Below are 16,090 nucleotides of genomic sequence, written 5' to 3'. Positions count from 1 at the left end.
AGCCCTGAGCCCTTGGGTAGAAAAGACAGCCAGCTACTCCCTATGCTGGCTCTCCTTGGGTGACTGTGAGAATGAGCCAGAAGCTCTGGAAGGGGGCAGTACCTGGGCCGAGGCTCTGACACTGTCCCCTCCAAACTTTCTGCTCTGATCGTTGCCAGCAGCAGGCGGTACAGGCTGGTGTGTGGGTACAGAAGGCCTGACACGCTCGGCCACTGCCAAGCCAAGTTACCAGCTGAGAGCAATAAATCATGAGGCCCGCAGGGCCGGGTGGATGATCTGGGACAATGCAGACAATGTGTGAATATAGGTGGTTTTATCACTCTTAATAAAAGCAATTTTTGGATTACACTGTTTGCACACTCAGCCAACCTAGTGTTTTCAGAATATTTTTGGCACATATAATTTGACAAAAGCATTTAAAAACGATTCTTAACAAGCCAACTATTTCCCAAATTTATTATCTTCAATGCTTTGTGATAATCACATAGATAATTTTAATGGAAGATTAATGTAATAATCAAAAGATAAAAACGCCCTTTGGTCTGCCATTAGCTGGTTAATATGCTGTGGCTTAAAACTTGCACAATTTTATGCACTATAGAGTGTTTCACTTTCAATGCATTTTACAGCTTAAGGCATAAAAATACAGGGAGTTTTCATGGTCAATAAAGTCACAGCCTCCATCACTTGATCACAAGAAGAACCCAGTATGAAAAGCTCAATGATTCCTCAGAGATTCATCTCAAAGCCTGCAGAATGAGCGACCATACGTGGCTCACTGCTCTTGGGCGGGAAAAGGGTAGCTTTGCAGCAAGCTGGCCTCCACCCTCAGCCTTAGGTGTGCTGCAGCCTCAGCCTCCATCTCCTCCTATAAGATGGGGACAATGTCTATGTTCTGCAGGGCAGTCAGGAACCTCAGAAAAGGAAACAGACATGAAACATCTGAGATGCAGCTGGTACTCAAAAACCATTTCTACAAGGAGAGAAAGCAGATTAGGAGCAAATCTCTTGATGGTGGGTTGCCTGAACATAATAGTTGGGCTGACTCTAGCTCTTAATTCCTCCCGTTAATTTTGGGCTAAGCTCGTGTTTCATATAAAGATCCTGAAACATGTTACCTGAGTCTGAGATGGCCCTGATGGTAACATTTCTGTCAAATTCCCAGAGCCAGGGGTGAGGCCTTGGTCACTGGCTCGATGCTCACAAAGACAGAGTGGACATGGTGGGAATGTGGAGATGGCTTGGTATTTAACCAAGGTAGGGGAGAGGAAGAGAAATTTAATCTGCCATCAGCACCATCATTAGCCTCAGGCCAGTTGTACCCAGGCAGCAGCACTCTGAGTCTCTTGATGATATTTTTTCTACAAACATTTTGGGACAAAACCCAACATTTCAGGAGAGGCAACAGGCCTGAGGGATTTTGCAGAAAGCATCTACTTTGAAGGAGTGTGTGGTCCTACAAAATGATTTCTTTGCACTTGATCTTAGGCAGTTTCATACTGAAGTCATAAACCTGTGTTTCTGTCATCAATCTGCTGTTGTGAAAATTATTTTGATGTCAAACACAGGATTATAATTTTACTAGAATCCTTCTCAGGTCTTGAATATTTTAATGCTGGCTATAAAAACAAGTCCAGCCCTGACAGGGTGCTGGAATATTTCTTTATCTACCCCCCAACACCTGGCACAAGTTCCTTGGGCTGTTTTGTTATTATGCTCTGGCAAGTAACTCTTAGCTTGCTGGGAGCAAGAACTCCCTGATCAGCACTGTCCTCACGGGCTCTGGTCAGGGTGGCTCATGACCACTCCCAGCCATACCTTCCTCATGCCATCTTCCTAGCAGCGTTATCCTCTTACTTCTCACCTACTGCCTTTGACTTTCTCAGCAGCCATGGGGTCTTCGTCCCAAGCATTCCTGTGGAGCAAGTCTACTTTGTTGAGACTTCCCTCTTACTTCCTGAAGGCTAGGCACATCTTAGTATTGGAATAAGAAGCACCAATTCTGGAATCTACCTAGCAAAGGGTAAAGTTCTGGTTCTGCCAGGTTACCAGAGTCATCATCCTGGTGATTATGAGCCTCTTTTTCATCTAGAAACTGGGAACATTTTCCATACCTATCTCAGACTTGGGAGGGTTTACTGAGACTGGCTGTGTGGACCTTCAGTCCAGTTTTTGCCTGTTACCACCACCTGATGACTTTTCAGAGAATAAGTTAGGGGGAAAGGATGGCACATTTCACCTGATTTGTAACACACAGCAATGATAGGACTAGTTTAGTTATGTTTACCCAACTGGGGGGTAGGGCAGTCTGATGACTTTTCAGAGAATAAGTTAGGGGGAAAGGATGGCACATTTCACCTGATTTGTAACACACAGCAATGATAGAACTGGTTATGTTTACCCAACTGGGGGGTAGGGCAGTCATCTCTGATTCTAACCCTCTTCAGGCCAAGCAGTTATATTACTTCTACCTGGTGAAAGTGGCATATGATGTGGTTTAGGAGCAAAGTCTCAGCTTGGAAGCATCCTGGTCAGAGTGTGGTGCTCAGACCAGCACCTGATACTGTGGAGAAACCTGAGCTTCTGCTCTCAAACTCTGGAATCAACAAGAGCCTATGAGACTCCTATGCCAAGCAGGCTGTGCTCAGCCAGACCCCATACTGCGATGCTGAGATGGGCCAATCCCTCCAGCCTCCCAGCTACCCTGATTGTGGCCCCAGGCCCTTTCTAGGCTGTTAGGAATCTGCTTGTCCATCCATAATCAGGTACACCTCCCTGTCCCCTGCCAAGTCAGTTATCCTTTACATACGACCCCTCTGTGACTATCAGAGCCTCTGGGGACAGGGGTTGGGCTGGCACTGTGGAAGCCTGAGAGCACTGGCTTGGCACATGGAAGGTGCTTACTGAGGGTGTTAAAGTTTGGTGTCACACAAGTCCATCTCAAGGTGCATGTTTCTAACAGTTTGGGAAGGTACCTTGAATGATTCAAAACAACCACTATTTCCTCAGCTGGCTCAGGAGCCTCAAAAGACCTCCTGCCATTGATGGTGGGAAAATAAGTGGTGCACAAAATAAGAACCAAGACCACTGGGGCAGGGGCTGGAAGGAAGGTGGACCCACCCACCCCATCCCAAGGTCAGGGGTTGTACTAACCTTGAGTACGATCTCATTTACAGTAGCAGCATCGGATTCAAAGTAGAGGTGTTTGTAGTCATGATTGCTTAGGTAGGTGACTTTAAATATTGCGTGACCTGCAGAGAGAGACACAGAGAGAGGGGCAAGGCTGAAGGGGTCTGGTGAGTTACTTTGGAGGGTGGGGAATCCCTGTCCAGAGCACATGGAGGCTAGACAGTGGCTGTGTATAAAATGGGCAGTAAGAAGGAAAAGATGGAAGGGGTAACTGGGCTCCATACTCCTCAGAGCACTAAAGAACGAGGCCAGGGAAGTTTTACAGAGCTGCTTCTAAAAGATAATTACATGAAGCACTTTTTTTTTTTTTTGCAGTGGCATTTTTAATGCAGAAGGCCAATTAACCCCAAACTATTACTCTGAAAATAAAGTAACCATAGTTAAAGTGAAATAAAGGTGCACCAAGAAGGATCATAGTGAGCACCAATTCTTTCCCACAGCCTTGGCTCTTGCTGGGAGCAGGGAGTCCTGGTGTCTGTTCCTTAGGGAACTGAGGCAGAGATGCTGGCCTGTGTGACTTGGCACAGGGACAAGTTAGGGGGATGGTCTTTGGGGCTCCTCAGACCCAGAGGCTCAGTGCCTTCCCAGGCAGTTCTTCCCTCCTCTTTAGCTATTCTACAGCTGTTTCCACTAATGGCAACTAAAGCAGCACTGTCCAAGGCACGTGCTCCTGTGCTGGGGAACCCACTTAGAGCAGGAGCTGCCACCAGGGCTCCTGCCTCCAGGCAGCTTGAGAGAGCTCAGGGTCGGCAAAGTGAAAGAGCACACCCTTACATAAGCCCTCCCCATCCGTTGTCCTGCTAATTGAAGCTGTGGCTGGTCATGTTATTAATTAATAATATATCACCCATATTACTGTAAGTTCACCTCCTTCCCGGAGAAATTTTCTGGGGGACTTTATTTACAGTAGCTAATTTTTCAGATCTCCCAAAATAAACTGATATATGTTGTACATTTGTGGCCAGAAAAGTCGAGCCACTGGTATTTTATCCTGTGAACATCATTACAATACTAATTGGGACCATAAATCCTATATTGAAAAAATTAGCTAATAATTTCTGAAAAACTTTACTTTCAGTCACTTGACAAATTTAGCCTGATTTTAAATTGTGACACTGAAATGTTAGGATTCTTGACTGGAATCTAATCACTCTGTTAACGCATAAATTACTTGTTTCCAATAGTGAGTGAATTTTACATAAATTGATGTATGTGTATGTGTGGTTATCTTCACAGAATCTATTCTGGAACCCTGGAGCCATGGTGACATCACCTCATGAGGGAACAATGCAGATATATTTGTTGGCCATGCTGTGACCAAGCAGAGCCATCTATGAAGGACACAGTACTGTGAAGGGTAAACAGAAACATTCCCTCAGGAGGCCTTACTGTGGACACCTGTCCATGACACAGACACAAAGCTTGGGGCTAGGAAGGACCAGAAGGTCTTGGCAAGGCCTGCAGACCTGAAGCTTCGGGGTTCACTGGCCACTCTGATGAGTGAGCTGAAGCACGGTCTGCACCACCTGCTCCTGCTCGTCACTGACAAAACAAACCCTCAGGATGTGCAAGTGTGTTTGCCTGAGAAGCTGAGCACCATTAACATGTCAACTCTATACATGACACATGTGAGACACAGCTTTCATGGGACTGATAGCCTGGGAGGGATGCCTTTACTGTCCTCTTGGTATTGTGGCACAGTGGAGCGAGTCAACTAGGGCCTCACAGGGAGACTTGTGGGTTACCTGATTTTATGGAAAAAATAAATGCCAAAGATTATCTCTACCCAGGTTGCAAGAGATCCCAACTACCCTACCTACACTAGTTTCCTGTGCTTAGGGGCTGTCCTCACCACTCACTCCAGCCCAGTTACCCAGGTGAGGAAGAGAAGCAGGCAGGAGTTCCTGGGCCCAAGGCTCAATGCAGGAAATCACCAACTCTCCAGGGAAGCAGAGGGGCTTTGTCTAGAGTGCCAGGTGCTATCAATTCCAGAGCCTCAGTAACCATTAGTAATTGGGCTAAGGCTGGTGCTAAGGTTACAGCCACAAACCACGGCTCAGGCTGGGGTCAGTTCAAGGGCAGCAGTTGTGTCTTCACACACTGGGTCACAGGACACAGGGTAACTTGCTCCTAAGCGCTTCTACTTGGAGGTGCCCCACTCTGGTTCCCCCACCCCTGTTTTGCTAGGAATAGTTCAGGCTCTTCTAGGAGCACAGCCTAGGTGCAAGGGACAGGGATATGAGCACAGAGTCAGTATGTTAGGAGGGTCTATGTGAGGGAGCTGCCATGGAGAGAGGGAGGTGAGGCAACATGTTTGGTGTGAGGAAGGGCCCGCGGGGACAGTTTCTTATAGAACAGGGAGCTAGCTGGGAAAAAGAGGAAGGGGCAACTGAACGAGGAAATAGCACTGGCAAACTGGCTCTGTGGGAGGCCAGAGCAGCCTGGGATCATCTGTGTGGGCAGACAGTAGGTGGCTGGCAGGCGCAGAAGACTGGGAATGCTTGGATGTACAGCTGGGGGAAACACTAGTAAGTCTGAAGCAGGGCAGTGAGACAGATGAAAAAATTGTATTTTAGGGGTTTTCCTCTGGGTTCCCAGAGCTCAGTGGCAGAGAGACCAGTTACTACAGGGAGTCAGGTAGAAATGTATGTGGATCTGAGCTACATGGACAAGACAGATACTGAAATGGGCGATTTGAGAATTATGGAGAAGGTAACGGCTGGCTGCACTCAGAGACTCTTATAATAGAATGACAGTGAATAGAACTCATACCTGAAGAATTCCATCCAGTCTACGACCTAAACACTCTGGTGTGACAAGCTAACTGACCTGCTGCTGGAATGGGCCTGTCAGTGAACATGAGTCATTTATGCTACATGGTAAAGCTCCACCAGTGCTGTCTGGGAAAAAGGGCACATTGGCAGTAGACCATGGATGGATCAGAGCAGGCAGAGGCTGTTCTCACCTCCCTTGACATCCCAGCACCTCAAGACCTACCTCAGATAAGGGATGGAGCACCTGTCAAATGACTTCCTCAGGGGCAGCTCACAGGACATATGTCTTGGTATATTATAGGAAACTATGTGGGCAGCTTACACTTAAAAATTCAAAGAACACTGGTAGTTTTCACAAGAAAAGGTATTAAGCCATGGAAGCACACAGTCTCTAAAAACTGCAGTTGAGAACCAAATGATTTATCAAAATCTAGTATGAAGCCGGGTGTGGAGGCAGAGGTAGAAGATCACTGGCCTGAGACTACAGAGAGTTCCAGGTTAGCCTGAGCTAGAACAAGACTCTACCTTGAAAAAATTCTATTTGTGTTAGTTCAAATTATCTTTCCTGGATTATTAAATTCCATCTGGAAATTAAGGCAGAAAAACATGGGCCCTGATGTTAGAGCGGAGTTGGCATCCCAGCTGTGGGACATCAGTAGACACCTCCTTGTCAGTGTGCAGCTGTCAAGAAGACAGCACCTGGTAGCTATCTCACATATACTATTGTGCACACACATGTGCTGTTCTGTAGCATACACTCTCCTCCATCAGGCAGAAGCTCAGTGGGCTGGCAATTCTTAGATCTGTGATGGAACTGATATGCTCATTATTTTGAAGATTTTGTTTTTAATTGGGCCTTTTTCTGAGCAGATACTTTTATGTTGCTGTAGGAGTAAAATAAAACATTGTGTGGGATAAATGTGGCAACCTAGGCACTGTCACACACACTTAGGGAGGCCACTAAAACTATACATCTGCTTCTGAATAATGAAATGATAATCTGCATATGTAAAAATGTTTTTACATTAATGTATTTTTTTCCAAAGTAAACCAGAGAAGATGGGCGACAACACCATGCAGAGACTAATTAGCAGTACAAATGTCAGAAGTGGAGATGTGTGAGCTTTTCTACTATGATTTATCTTCTTTCAGCATTTTAACGAAAAAACAAAAGGCTGTGCTGAGCAAACAGGTTCCTGGGGCCAAGGTAGGGAAGTGGCCAGCTTGGAAAGGCTCCTGCTGTCATGAAATGGGCACCCCTGCTATCTCTTAGTGCTCTGAGAGGAAGGGCCTTCTGACACACCTGCTGGCATTGGCCGCGGGAGAACAGTGGCCTCTGCATCAGCCTGCAGCTCACCTTTGTTTCAAACCTCAGGTACTCCCACTTGCCAACACCACCAAAATGAACTGCAATTTCTCTTTATTGCTTTCAGTTAAAAGAATTATACCAACATATTCAGAAGACAAAGTAAAAACCTCTTCAGTTCACCTTACAATCCAACACTGCAGCACAATGACACCTATGGGCGCTTTTCTAGCTGTTTCATACAGTTTACTAAATCTTTTTTTTTTTCCTTTTGTGACAGTATCTAGTCCAGGCTGGCCTTGAACTCACTTACCCGGGCCTCCAGAAAAAGTTGAGCTTTTAAAAAGGAAAGTTAACATCTCAGTACAGCTCTGTTTTTTTTTAAACATTTTTTTGTTTATTTTTATTTATTTATTTGAAAGTGACAGGCACACAGAGAGAGAGCAGATAGAGAGACAGAAAGAATGGGGGCGCCAGGGCCTCCAGCCACTGCAAATGAACTCTAGATGTGTGCACCCCCTTGTGCATCTGGCTAACGTGGGTCCTGGAGAATCAAGCCTTGAACCGGGGTCCTTAGGCTTCACAGGCAAGCGCTTGACTGCTAAGCCATATTTCCAGCCCCAGCTCTGGTTTTGATGTGACAGTCCCCACACCCTCTTTTCCAGTAAGTGCATTCTAGCTCAAGTGCACACTACGGTTCCTACTAGAACTCTGCTGGACATTTACTTATGAAACCACTAGCATTATAAAGAAGGTTAGGGGCTGGAGAAATGGCTTAGTGGTTAAGGTGCTTGCCTGCAAAGCCAAAGGACCCAGGTTCGATTCCCCAGAGCCCACGTAAGCCAGATGCACAAGGAGACACATACATCTAGTTTGTTTGCAGCTGCTGGAGGCCCTGGATCACCCTTTCTCTTTCTTTCCCTCCCCGCCCATTTCTATTTCTCAAATAAAGAAATAATAATAATAAAAAATAATGGCTGGGAAGCACAGCAGGCACAGAGACTATGAAAAACACTGATTCCTCCTGTCTCGAAGGACATGGAAAACCTCACTGGATTTCTTGGGGGAAAATGGATGGGAATACATAATCTTTTGGACACTTTATGAGAGAGGTACACACACAGTACGGGCACACTAGGGTCTCTTGCCACTGCAAATGAACTCCAGACACATATGCTACTTTGTATGTCTGGCTTCACATGGATACTAGGGAAGTGAGCAAAGACAGGAAAGATTTGCAAATAAGCACCTTTAATCACTGAGCAATATTCCCAGCCCCACTTTAGCCAAGACTGGCCTTGAACTTGCTATGTAGCTGCAGCTTGCCTTGAACTCCACATCTTCCTGGCTGTGACTACGGGTCTGTGCCACCAAGCCCATTTTCTGGCTCTACTTTTTTCCTGGGCATAATGACCTCTTTGACCTCTGGCACAGGGGATGCCTTCAACCTTAAGCTTCTGCATCTTTCCCACTTAATCTCTTTGGTTCCTCCTACAAACATGATTAAGTCTAATTATAAAAACTTCCATGACAATATGAGTTGTCTCCTTACACTAATTTATTGAGTACACCACTGGTAAGGTCACTATGCCCTCAATGTTGAGTCAGCCAGTGCCTTCTCCACAGTGTCTGATACTTCACAATGTCCCCCATTCCTGGGTTTCCATGGAGTTACAGCCACCCGACTCTTTAGTTCCCATTTCCAGTCACTCTGATTCTGTCTCCTTTGTGACCTTCTTGACTTCATCCTCTCCTTAAATGTTCTTCCTAGGGTTCCACCCTTCACCTCTTCTAACTCTGGCTTTCTTCTCGGTCAGCTTGGCCCCTTAGGTTTTACTTACCTCACACATGCTGTTAGCATGAATGGGGACCTGGTCTAGACGCTTTTCCAGGTGCCAGAGGCTATTCACTGCCTGCAGAACGTTCAGTAGATGTGGCCTACTGATATGTGTAGGAGGGGTGGCTTCTGTCTGAGCTCAGGGGATAGCTGTGTATGCTGAAGGACATTGGCCATGGAATTTGTGACTTTGGCAAGGTCTTAAATCATGGCAAATCAGAGACTGCAGGGCTAGAAACTGACGCCCAATTCCAGTTCACTCGTATTAACAAATATTTCTACTCTACATTCTCACAGGTATAATGAATTGTGTACTGGCCACATTCAGAAATAATGCTCTAATGGTCTTATATTTCAAGGTCTAAAAATTTCCAGCTATATAAACACAAATGGATTCTGAAGTGTCTGGCCTCATCTGTTAAAGTCCATGTCCAGAGAAGCTAATGCCAGTTCATTATGCAATCCTCAATTTGTATACAAGATTATGAACCTAGAAAATAAAGGCAATAATGTGATAGTTCTGCTGGTATAAGGGAGGCTTCACCACATGGCAAGTCAAATGAGTCATTTGGTTCCCTAAACAGTTCTCACAAGCTTATCATCCAGCCTTCCTCCCATGGCCACAACCCTCACCCAGATCTTGCCCTGCATTATTATATCCTCTCTGACCATGTCTTCTTCAGATCTTAGCATCTGCTCAAAGGGCTGTCCACACATCTGGGCTTACATATATAATCCCAGGATTTGGTAAGTGGAGGCAAGAGGACTGCTTGGAGTCTACAGAGTAAGACCCTTTCTCTATCTATCTATCCACCCACCCACCTAAGAACAACATCACAAACATACCTGGATGGCAGCTTTCCTATGCAAAGCTCTCCAGTGCTTCTTGTCCCATCATCCTGAAAGTCTAATTATTTGAGGGTGGTTTTCAGGTCCCCATATCAGCAGTTCTCATACTTTATGGTCTCCGAAGCCCTTTATATGCTTAACCATTATGAAGAAGCTTTCAAAGATTTTGCTTATATGGATTATACTCATTTTTATTGTGCTAAAAGTTATAATTGAGAAATTTAAGAGATTACTTTATTAAAAATATAGTAAACCCATTATGAATTAACATAAACATTTTTACTGAAAAAAGCCATGTGTTTCCCTAAATATTAATGAGTAGAGTTGATTTGTATTTTTGAAATCTTTTTAAAAAAACATTTTATTTATGAGAAAGAGAGAGGGGGAGAGGGAAAGGGAGGGAAGGAGGAAGAGGCAGATAGAGAATGGGAGTGTCAGGGCCTCCAGTCATTGTAAATGAACTCCAGGTACATGAACTACCTTGTGTATCTGGCTTACGTGTGAACTGGGGAGTCAAACCTGGGTCCTTGAAATATTTTTAAAACATTTTTCTCTTTGATTTTTGGCTTAGCAGCAAACAGCTGTTATTATCCTGTTTCTACACTGACTTCTTGTACTAGATTGTTTTAGTTAACATATATGAAGAAATGTTAGCCTCACACAGCACAGATGATTTTGGCAAAGGGAAGCTCTGTCTATCATGTATGTGTCAATCATATCTGTCTATACATACTGGGGATTGAACTTATGGCCTCATGCATGCTAGGCAGAAACTCTACAACTTAAGTCTCACCCTCTAGTCCAGGAGGCATATCTTAATATTCTTCTTGATAAATATTTTCTGATATTAATCAAACTTGATAAGCGGTAATTTAATATTTGTGTGCGTGTGCGTGTGTGTGTGTGGGGGGAGGGAGAGAGAGGGAGAGGGAGAGAGGGAGGGGCAGATAGAGAACAGGTAGACCAGGGGTTCTAGCCACTGCAAATGAACTCCATATGCATGCACCACCTTGTGCATCTGGCTTACGTAGGTACTGGGGAATCAAACTTGGGTCCTTAGGCTTTGCAGATAAGCACCTTAACTGATAAGCCATATCTCCAGTGCTGAAATTATTTTGGTTAGTTTTTTTTCTTAGAGATTAGTTATAATATGGAATCTAAACTGTCATCTGTAAACTTCCTATACTCTCTTACATTAAAATCTATTAGTTGGAGCCAGGCGTGTTGGCGCATGCCTTTAATCCCAGCACTCTGGAGGCACAGGTAGGAAGACTGCCACCGAGTTCAAGGCCGCCCTGAAACTACATAGTGAATTCCAGGTTAGCCTGGGCTAGAGTGAAACCCTACCTCAAAAAAAAAAAAAAAAAAATCTAGCCGGGCGTAGTGGTGCACGCCTTTAATCCCAGCACTTGGGAGGCATGGTAGGAGGATTGCCATGAGTTCAAGACCACCCTGAGACGACAGAGTTAATTCCAGGTCAGCCTGGATCAGAGTGAGACCCTACCTCAAAAAAACTATATATGTGTGTGTGTGTGTGTGTGTGTGTGTGTGTGTGTATGTATGTATATTAGTTGATCTCACACCTTGAGTGAGTCTTATCCCCTGTTTTTCTTTTTTTCCTTTTTTGGAGGCAGGGTCTCACTTAACTTACTCTGTAGCACAAGCTGGTCTCAAATAGATGGTGATCCTCCTACCTCAGCCTACAAAGTACTGAAGATTGTAAGCCAACATACCTGTCTCCCCCTTACCTTAAAGTAAGAATTCTTTGGTTTTTTAAAATTTTTTATTGACAACTTCCATAATTATAGACAATAAACCATGATAATTCCTTCCCTTATCCCAATTTCCCCTTCACAAATCCACTCTCTACCATATTTCTTCCTCCTCTCAATTAGATTCTCTTTTATTTTGATGTCATCATCTTTTCTTCCTATTAGAAAGGGTCAATTTTATTGTGTTTTAACAATAGTGAACAAAGCAATGAATCTCATAATGGCATTTTCCTATGTACTTCCTTTTTGTGGGCCCTCCTCTTCCACTCCCTTCCCTGTCCCAACCCCTCTTGTTGGTCCCTTTCCTCCTCCCAGTAGCTCCCCTTAACATGTATTCTATTGTTCTTTTATTCCCCCCCCCTTCCCTCATGACTCCCTTTTCCGGTTTCATGACCTATACTCACAACTCTACATGTGAGAGAAAGAATATGGCTATCTTCCTGAGTCTGGCTTATTTTGCTTAATATAATTTCCAGTTCTACCCATTTTTCTACAAATGTCATTATTTTATTTTTCTTTATGGCTGAATAAAATTCCACATCTTGTTATCCATTTATGTGTTACTGAACATCTAGGCTGGTTCCATTTCTTCAGTATTGTGAACACTGTAGCAGTACACATGGATATAAAAGTATCTCTGTGGTTGGGTTTAAGATATGTATGTATGTATATATGTATGTATGTGTGTGTGTGTGTGTGTATATATATATATATATATATATATACATACATACATACATACATACATACACACACACACACACACATACACATACTCACTCTTATCTCTCTCTCTCTCTCCACCTTGTCAGGTTTTGTAACATCAGTAGCCAGGAATATATTGGTTCACTGAATTATGGAAACTTCCAAATGTTGAACCATTTCAATATACTATATTACAATTCATTAACAGCACTACTGATCTCATCAGAAAAGCCTTGAAGCAGTGAAAAGACAAGCTCTCAGTAATGGATACAAGTTTTCAAAGGTTCTAGCTTTTATCCAAAATAGTCTAAATTTCATCACTGGCACCAAACACTGCCACTCGTTTTACTTAAAGTGACAAATTTATTTGTTTCATTTTCAAGAAAATGTCTGCTGGATATTCAAGTTCAAAGAAAAACAATTTGTCAGTTATGTTTTCAAAATAAGAATGGTGGGCCATGAAATAAATGGCTAGTTCAGCTTGCAACTCAAACAATTATGCAGTGCTTTTCCTTGACATCGTGCTCTACTCCAACATGCAGCAGAGAGGCTTCCTGGACTTCAGATGAATTAGGTACAATGGTTTGGGCTGGGGACGTAGCTCACTCACTGGTAACAATGCTTGCCAAGCATGCAGGAGGCCCTGGGGTTCACACCCCAGTACTGAAAACAAAAACAGACAACAAAAACAAAGGCTTATGGGGCCTTCTGACAACTTTATTGATGCAGAAGTCTTTCAACAAAATACCATGTGGCATTTCAACATCTAGGTACTAGCTGAGTTTTATTCTTTGGCTTTTAGAGAGGTAGGTCAGGAAGAAACAATTTTTACAGCTAGAAGCTTCCTCCTTTGAGGGATATCAGTTTGTGATAGGCCTGAGTGGGCACATACTCTCTGGGGGGCTAAGTGCCAAGAATGAGAACTTAGTAACCTTTGTGCAAAACACCTTTTTATATTTTCAGCATTGAAATTCCATACTACATGTTTCTCTTCCTGTATTAGAGTATGAGGAAAATATACTATTATCTTATCATGTTCTTATGTAGAAATACTAAAGATCATGATTTTCTCAAGGACGCAGGAAGCTTTATGCCTTGTTACAAAACTTTCATACTGCTATGCTCATTGTTTTCTTAAGATAGGTTCTCACATAGCTAAGGATAACCTTGAACTTCTGCTCTTCCTGCCTCACATTCTGAATGCTGGGATTACCAACATATGCCAATACAACAGCATCTTCCTTTTTTTTTTTTTTTTTTAAAGGTCTTTTAAGGTAGGGTTTCACTCTAGCACAGGCTGACCTGGAATTTACTATATAGTTCCAGGGTGGCCTCAAACTCAAGGCAATCTTTCCTTATCTGCCTCCTAAGTGCTGGGATTATAGGAGTGTGCTACCACACCTGATTTTACTTTATTAAGTAGAAATTTTGTTTGAATACATTATGTGTTGGTATCATCGCTTCCTTCTTCCCTGTCCCTACTCTACTGAGTGCCCCTCCTTAGTGGGATTGATGGTATTCACCATGGAGTTGTGGGTTATAAATTGTGGGAATAGCAAGAATGTAAGAACTTCCTTTTTAGATGTTTTTCCTACATTTAATAAGCTTTAGGAAGAAGAAAAAGAAAAACCAGTTAATCAAGTGTGGCTAAAATTTTGCTAACAATTAACTTTATTGTCTGAGCCAGGGCTGAGACTAGTTTTCCATGGGAAAGCAGACATGTTTATGTGCCTTGGCTGTAACTGTGGTAGTAGAAAGACACATCTACATGAGCACTTATGTTTAACTACAAATAAACTGTGGAACTTCTTTGAGCCATAGTTGACTCATAAAATGGAAATATCTGCCTCCTAGGTTATTAGGATTTAGTAGCCCTAAGATAAAGTAGACCAACCACAGGGAGTTGCCCTAAGAGTTAAGTCATCCACAGGTGGTCCTTGGAGCACTTTGAGATGGGAAGGGTACCTCTGCCTTTTCACCTCCATCCTTTCAGATACACAAACTTTTTCTATGAAGGGCCAGAGGAAAAGTTCTTAGGTTTTTATTGACTAAGAGGCAAAATTAAAGATATTTTATAGATATTTATATAAAAGGGGAAAAAATTCACCAATTTTTGACAAAATTCAACATAAAATACATTTGTGGGGGAGAATGGTAATGCAGGTATACTAATAAGGATGGACTTTTTCTCCTTTGGGGATAATGTTTCACTTAACTGGTGTTTAAAATTAGTATCACCATTAAATCAACTTCATATCACCACCTTTAGAGGTGTGCTTACCTCACAGGCCGAACAGAGATATGGCCAGCTAGACTTCAGCCTGTGGGCCACTGTTTGCAATCCCTGCTCAAGGAGGCCACTTGCTTATTTCCTTTCTGATGGCTCATTCCATGCAAGCAACAACAGTGATAGTGTAACAGTTATTAATTGCTCTGTATAGATTTGGGTTTTCACCTGGAATTTCCCTCTCCAGCCTTCAACATTCCTTGAAGTGAAGGCTTGGTGGTGACAAACTCATCTTTTATGGTCTGAAATGTCTTTGTTTCACCTCAGCTGAAGGGCGTTTCATGGAATATAGGTATTTTACCATGTTGGGGAGGTCCCGCCATTGTCTTCTGGACTGCATACTTCTTGTGGGAAGTTAGCTGTCATTCTTATCTTGGTTCTGCAATGTGGCACAATTGCTTTTGAGACTTTCCTCTTTCTCACCTGGTCTCAGCAGTTTGATTATGATGGGCCTTGATGAGGTTTTCTTTATATTTATCCTGCTTAGCCACTACTGGGCTTCAAGATTGGTAGTTTGATATTTTTAATCAAATCTTAATAGTTTTTCTATGCCCGAGACTACACATACTTATGTCAGAATACTTGCTATAACTGCACAGGCTCTGTTCTTTTCTGATTCCTTTCTCTCTGGGGTAAGGTGGAATCTCAGAGTAGATTTTTTTTTTTTTGGTTTTTTGAGGTAGGGTCTCACTCTAGCCCAGGCTGACCTGGAATTCACTATGGAGTCTCAGCGTGGCCTTGAACTCACAGCAATCCTCCTACCTCTGCCTCCCGAGGGCTGGGATTAAAGGCGTGCACCACCATGCCTGGCTTCAGAGTAGTTTTAATTTGCATTTCCCTGATGATTAGGGATGATGAACATTTCCTTAGGTATGTGTTTGCCATTTGTATTTCTTCCTCTGTGAATTGCCTGTCCAGTTCCTTGCCCCATTTTGTGAGTGCGTTGTTTGACTTTTCATTGTTTAGGTTTTTGAGTTCTTTGTAGATTCTAGAAATTAGGCCTCTGTCAGTTGGAAATTCAGCAAGTTTTTTCTCCCATTCTGTGGGTAATCTATTGGCTCTGCTTATTGTATGTTTGTCTCTGAAGAAACTTTTCAGCTTCATAAGATCCCCTTGGTTGAGTGATTGTTTAAGATCCTGTGTTACTGGGGTTTTGTTCAGGAAGTCTTTTCCCATCCCTAAATCATGGAATGTTCCTCCTAACTTTTCTTCCAGTAGTAGCTAAGTTTCTGGTGTTATGTTGAGGTCTCCTTGATCCATTTGGACTTGATTGTTGTGCATGGCGAGATGTGTGAATCAAGTTTCAATTTCTTGCATATGGTTTATCCAGCTTGTCCAGCACCATTTGTTGAAGATGCTCTTTTATCCAGC

At 43.2% G+C, this 16,090-nt stretch overlaps 1 protein-coding gene across 6 annotated transcripts in view; it reads right to left on the bottom strand.

Annotated features, from left to right (window-relative positions):
• The window catches only part of Mapkap1 (MAPK associated protein 1), a 282,174-nt gene that overhangs the window by 2,162 nt on the left and 263,922 nt on the right, over positions 1-16,090 (bottom strand). For all 6 annotated transcript variants that reach the window (XM_045157076.1, XM_045157083.1, XM_004662807.2 and 3 more), the window contains one exon: positions 3,154-3,251. In XM_045157076.1, coding sequence (XP_045013011.1) covers positions 3,154-3,251 — 98 coding nt within the window. The remainder of the gene's footprint in view (positions 1-3,153; positions 3,252-16,090) is intronic.

This window comes from Jaculus jaculus, chromosome 1, assembly GCF_020740685.1.
Source record: "Jaculus jaculus isolate mJacJac1 chromosome 1, mJacJac1.mat.Y.cur, whole genome shotgun sequence".
NCBI classification, from domain to species: Eukaryota; Metazoa; Chordata; class Mammalia; order Rodentia; family Dipodidae; genus Jaculus; species Jaculus jaculus.
Note: the sequence above shows the minus strand (reverse complement) of the source record. Positions and strands in the feature narration are given on the sequence as shown.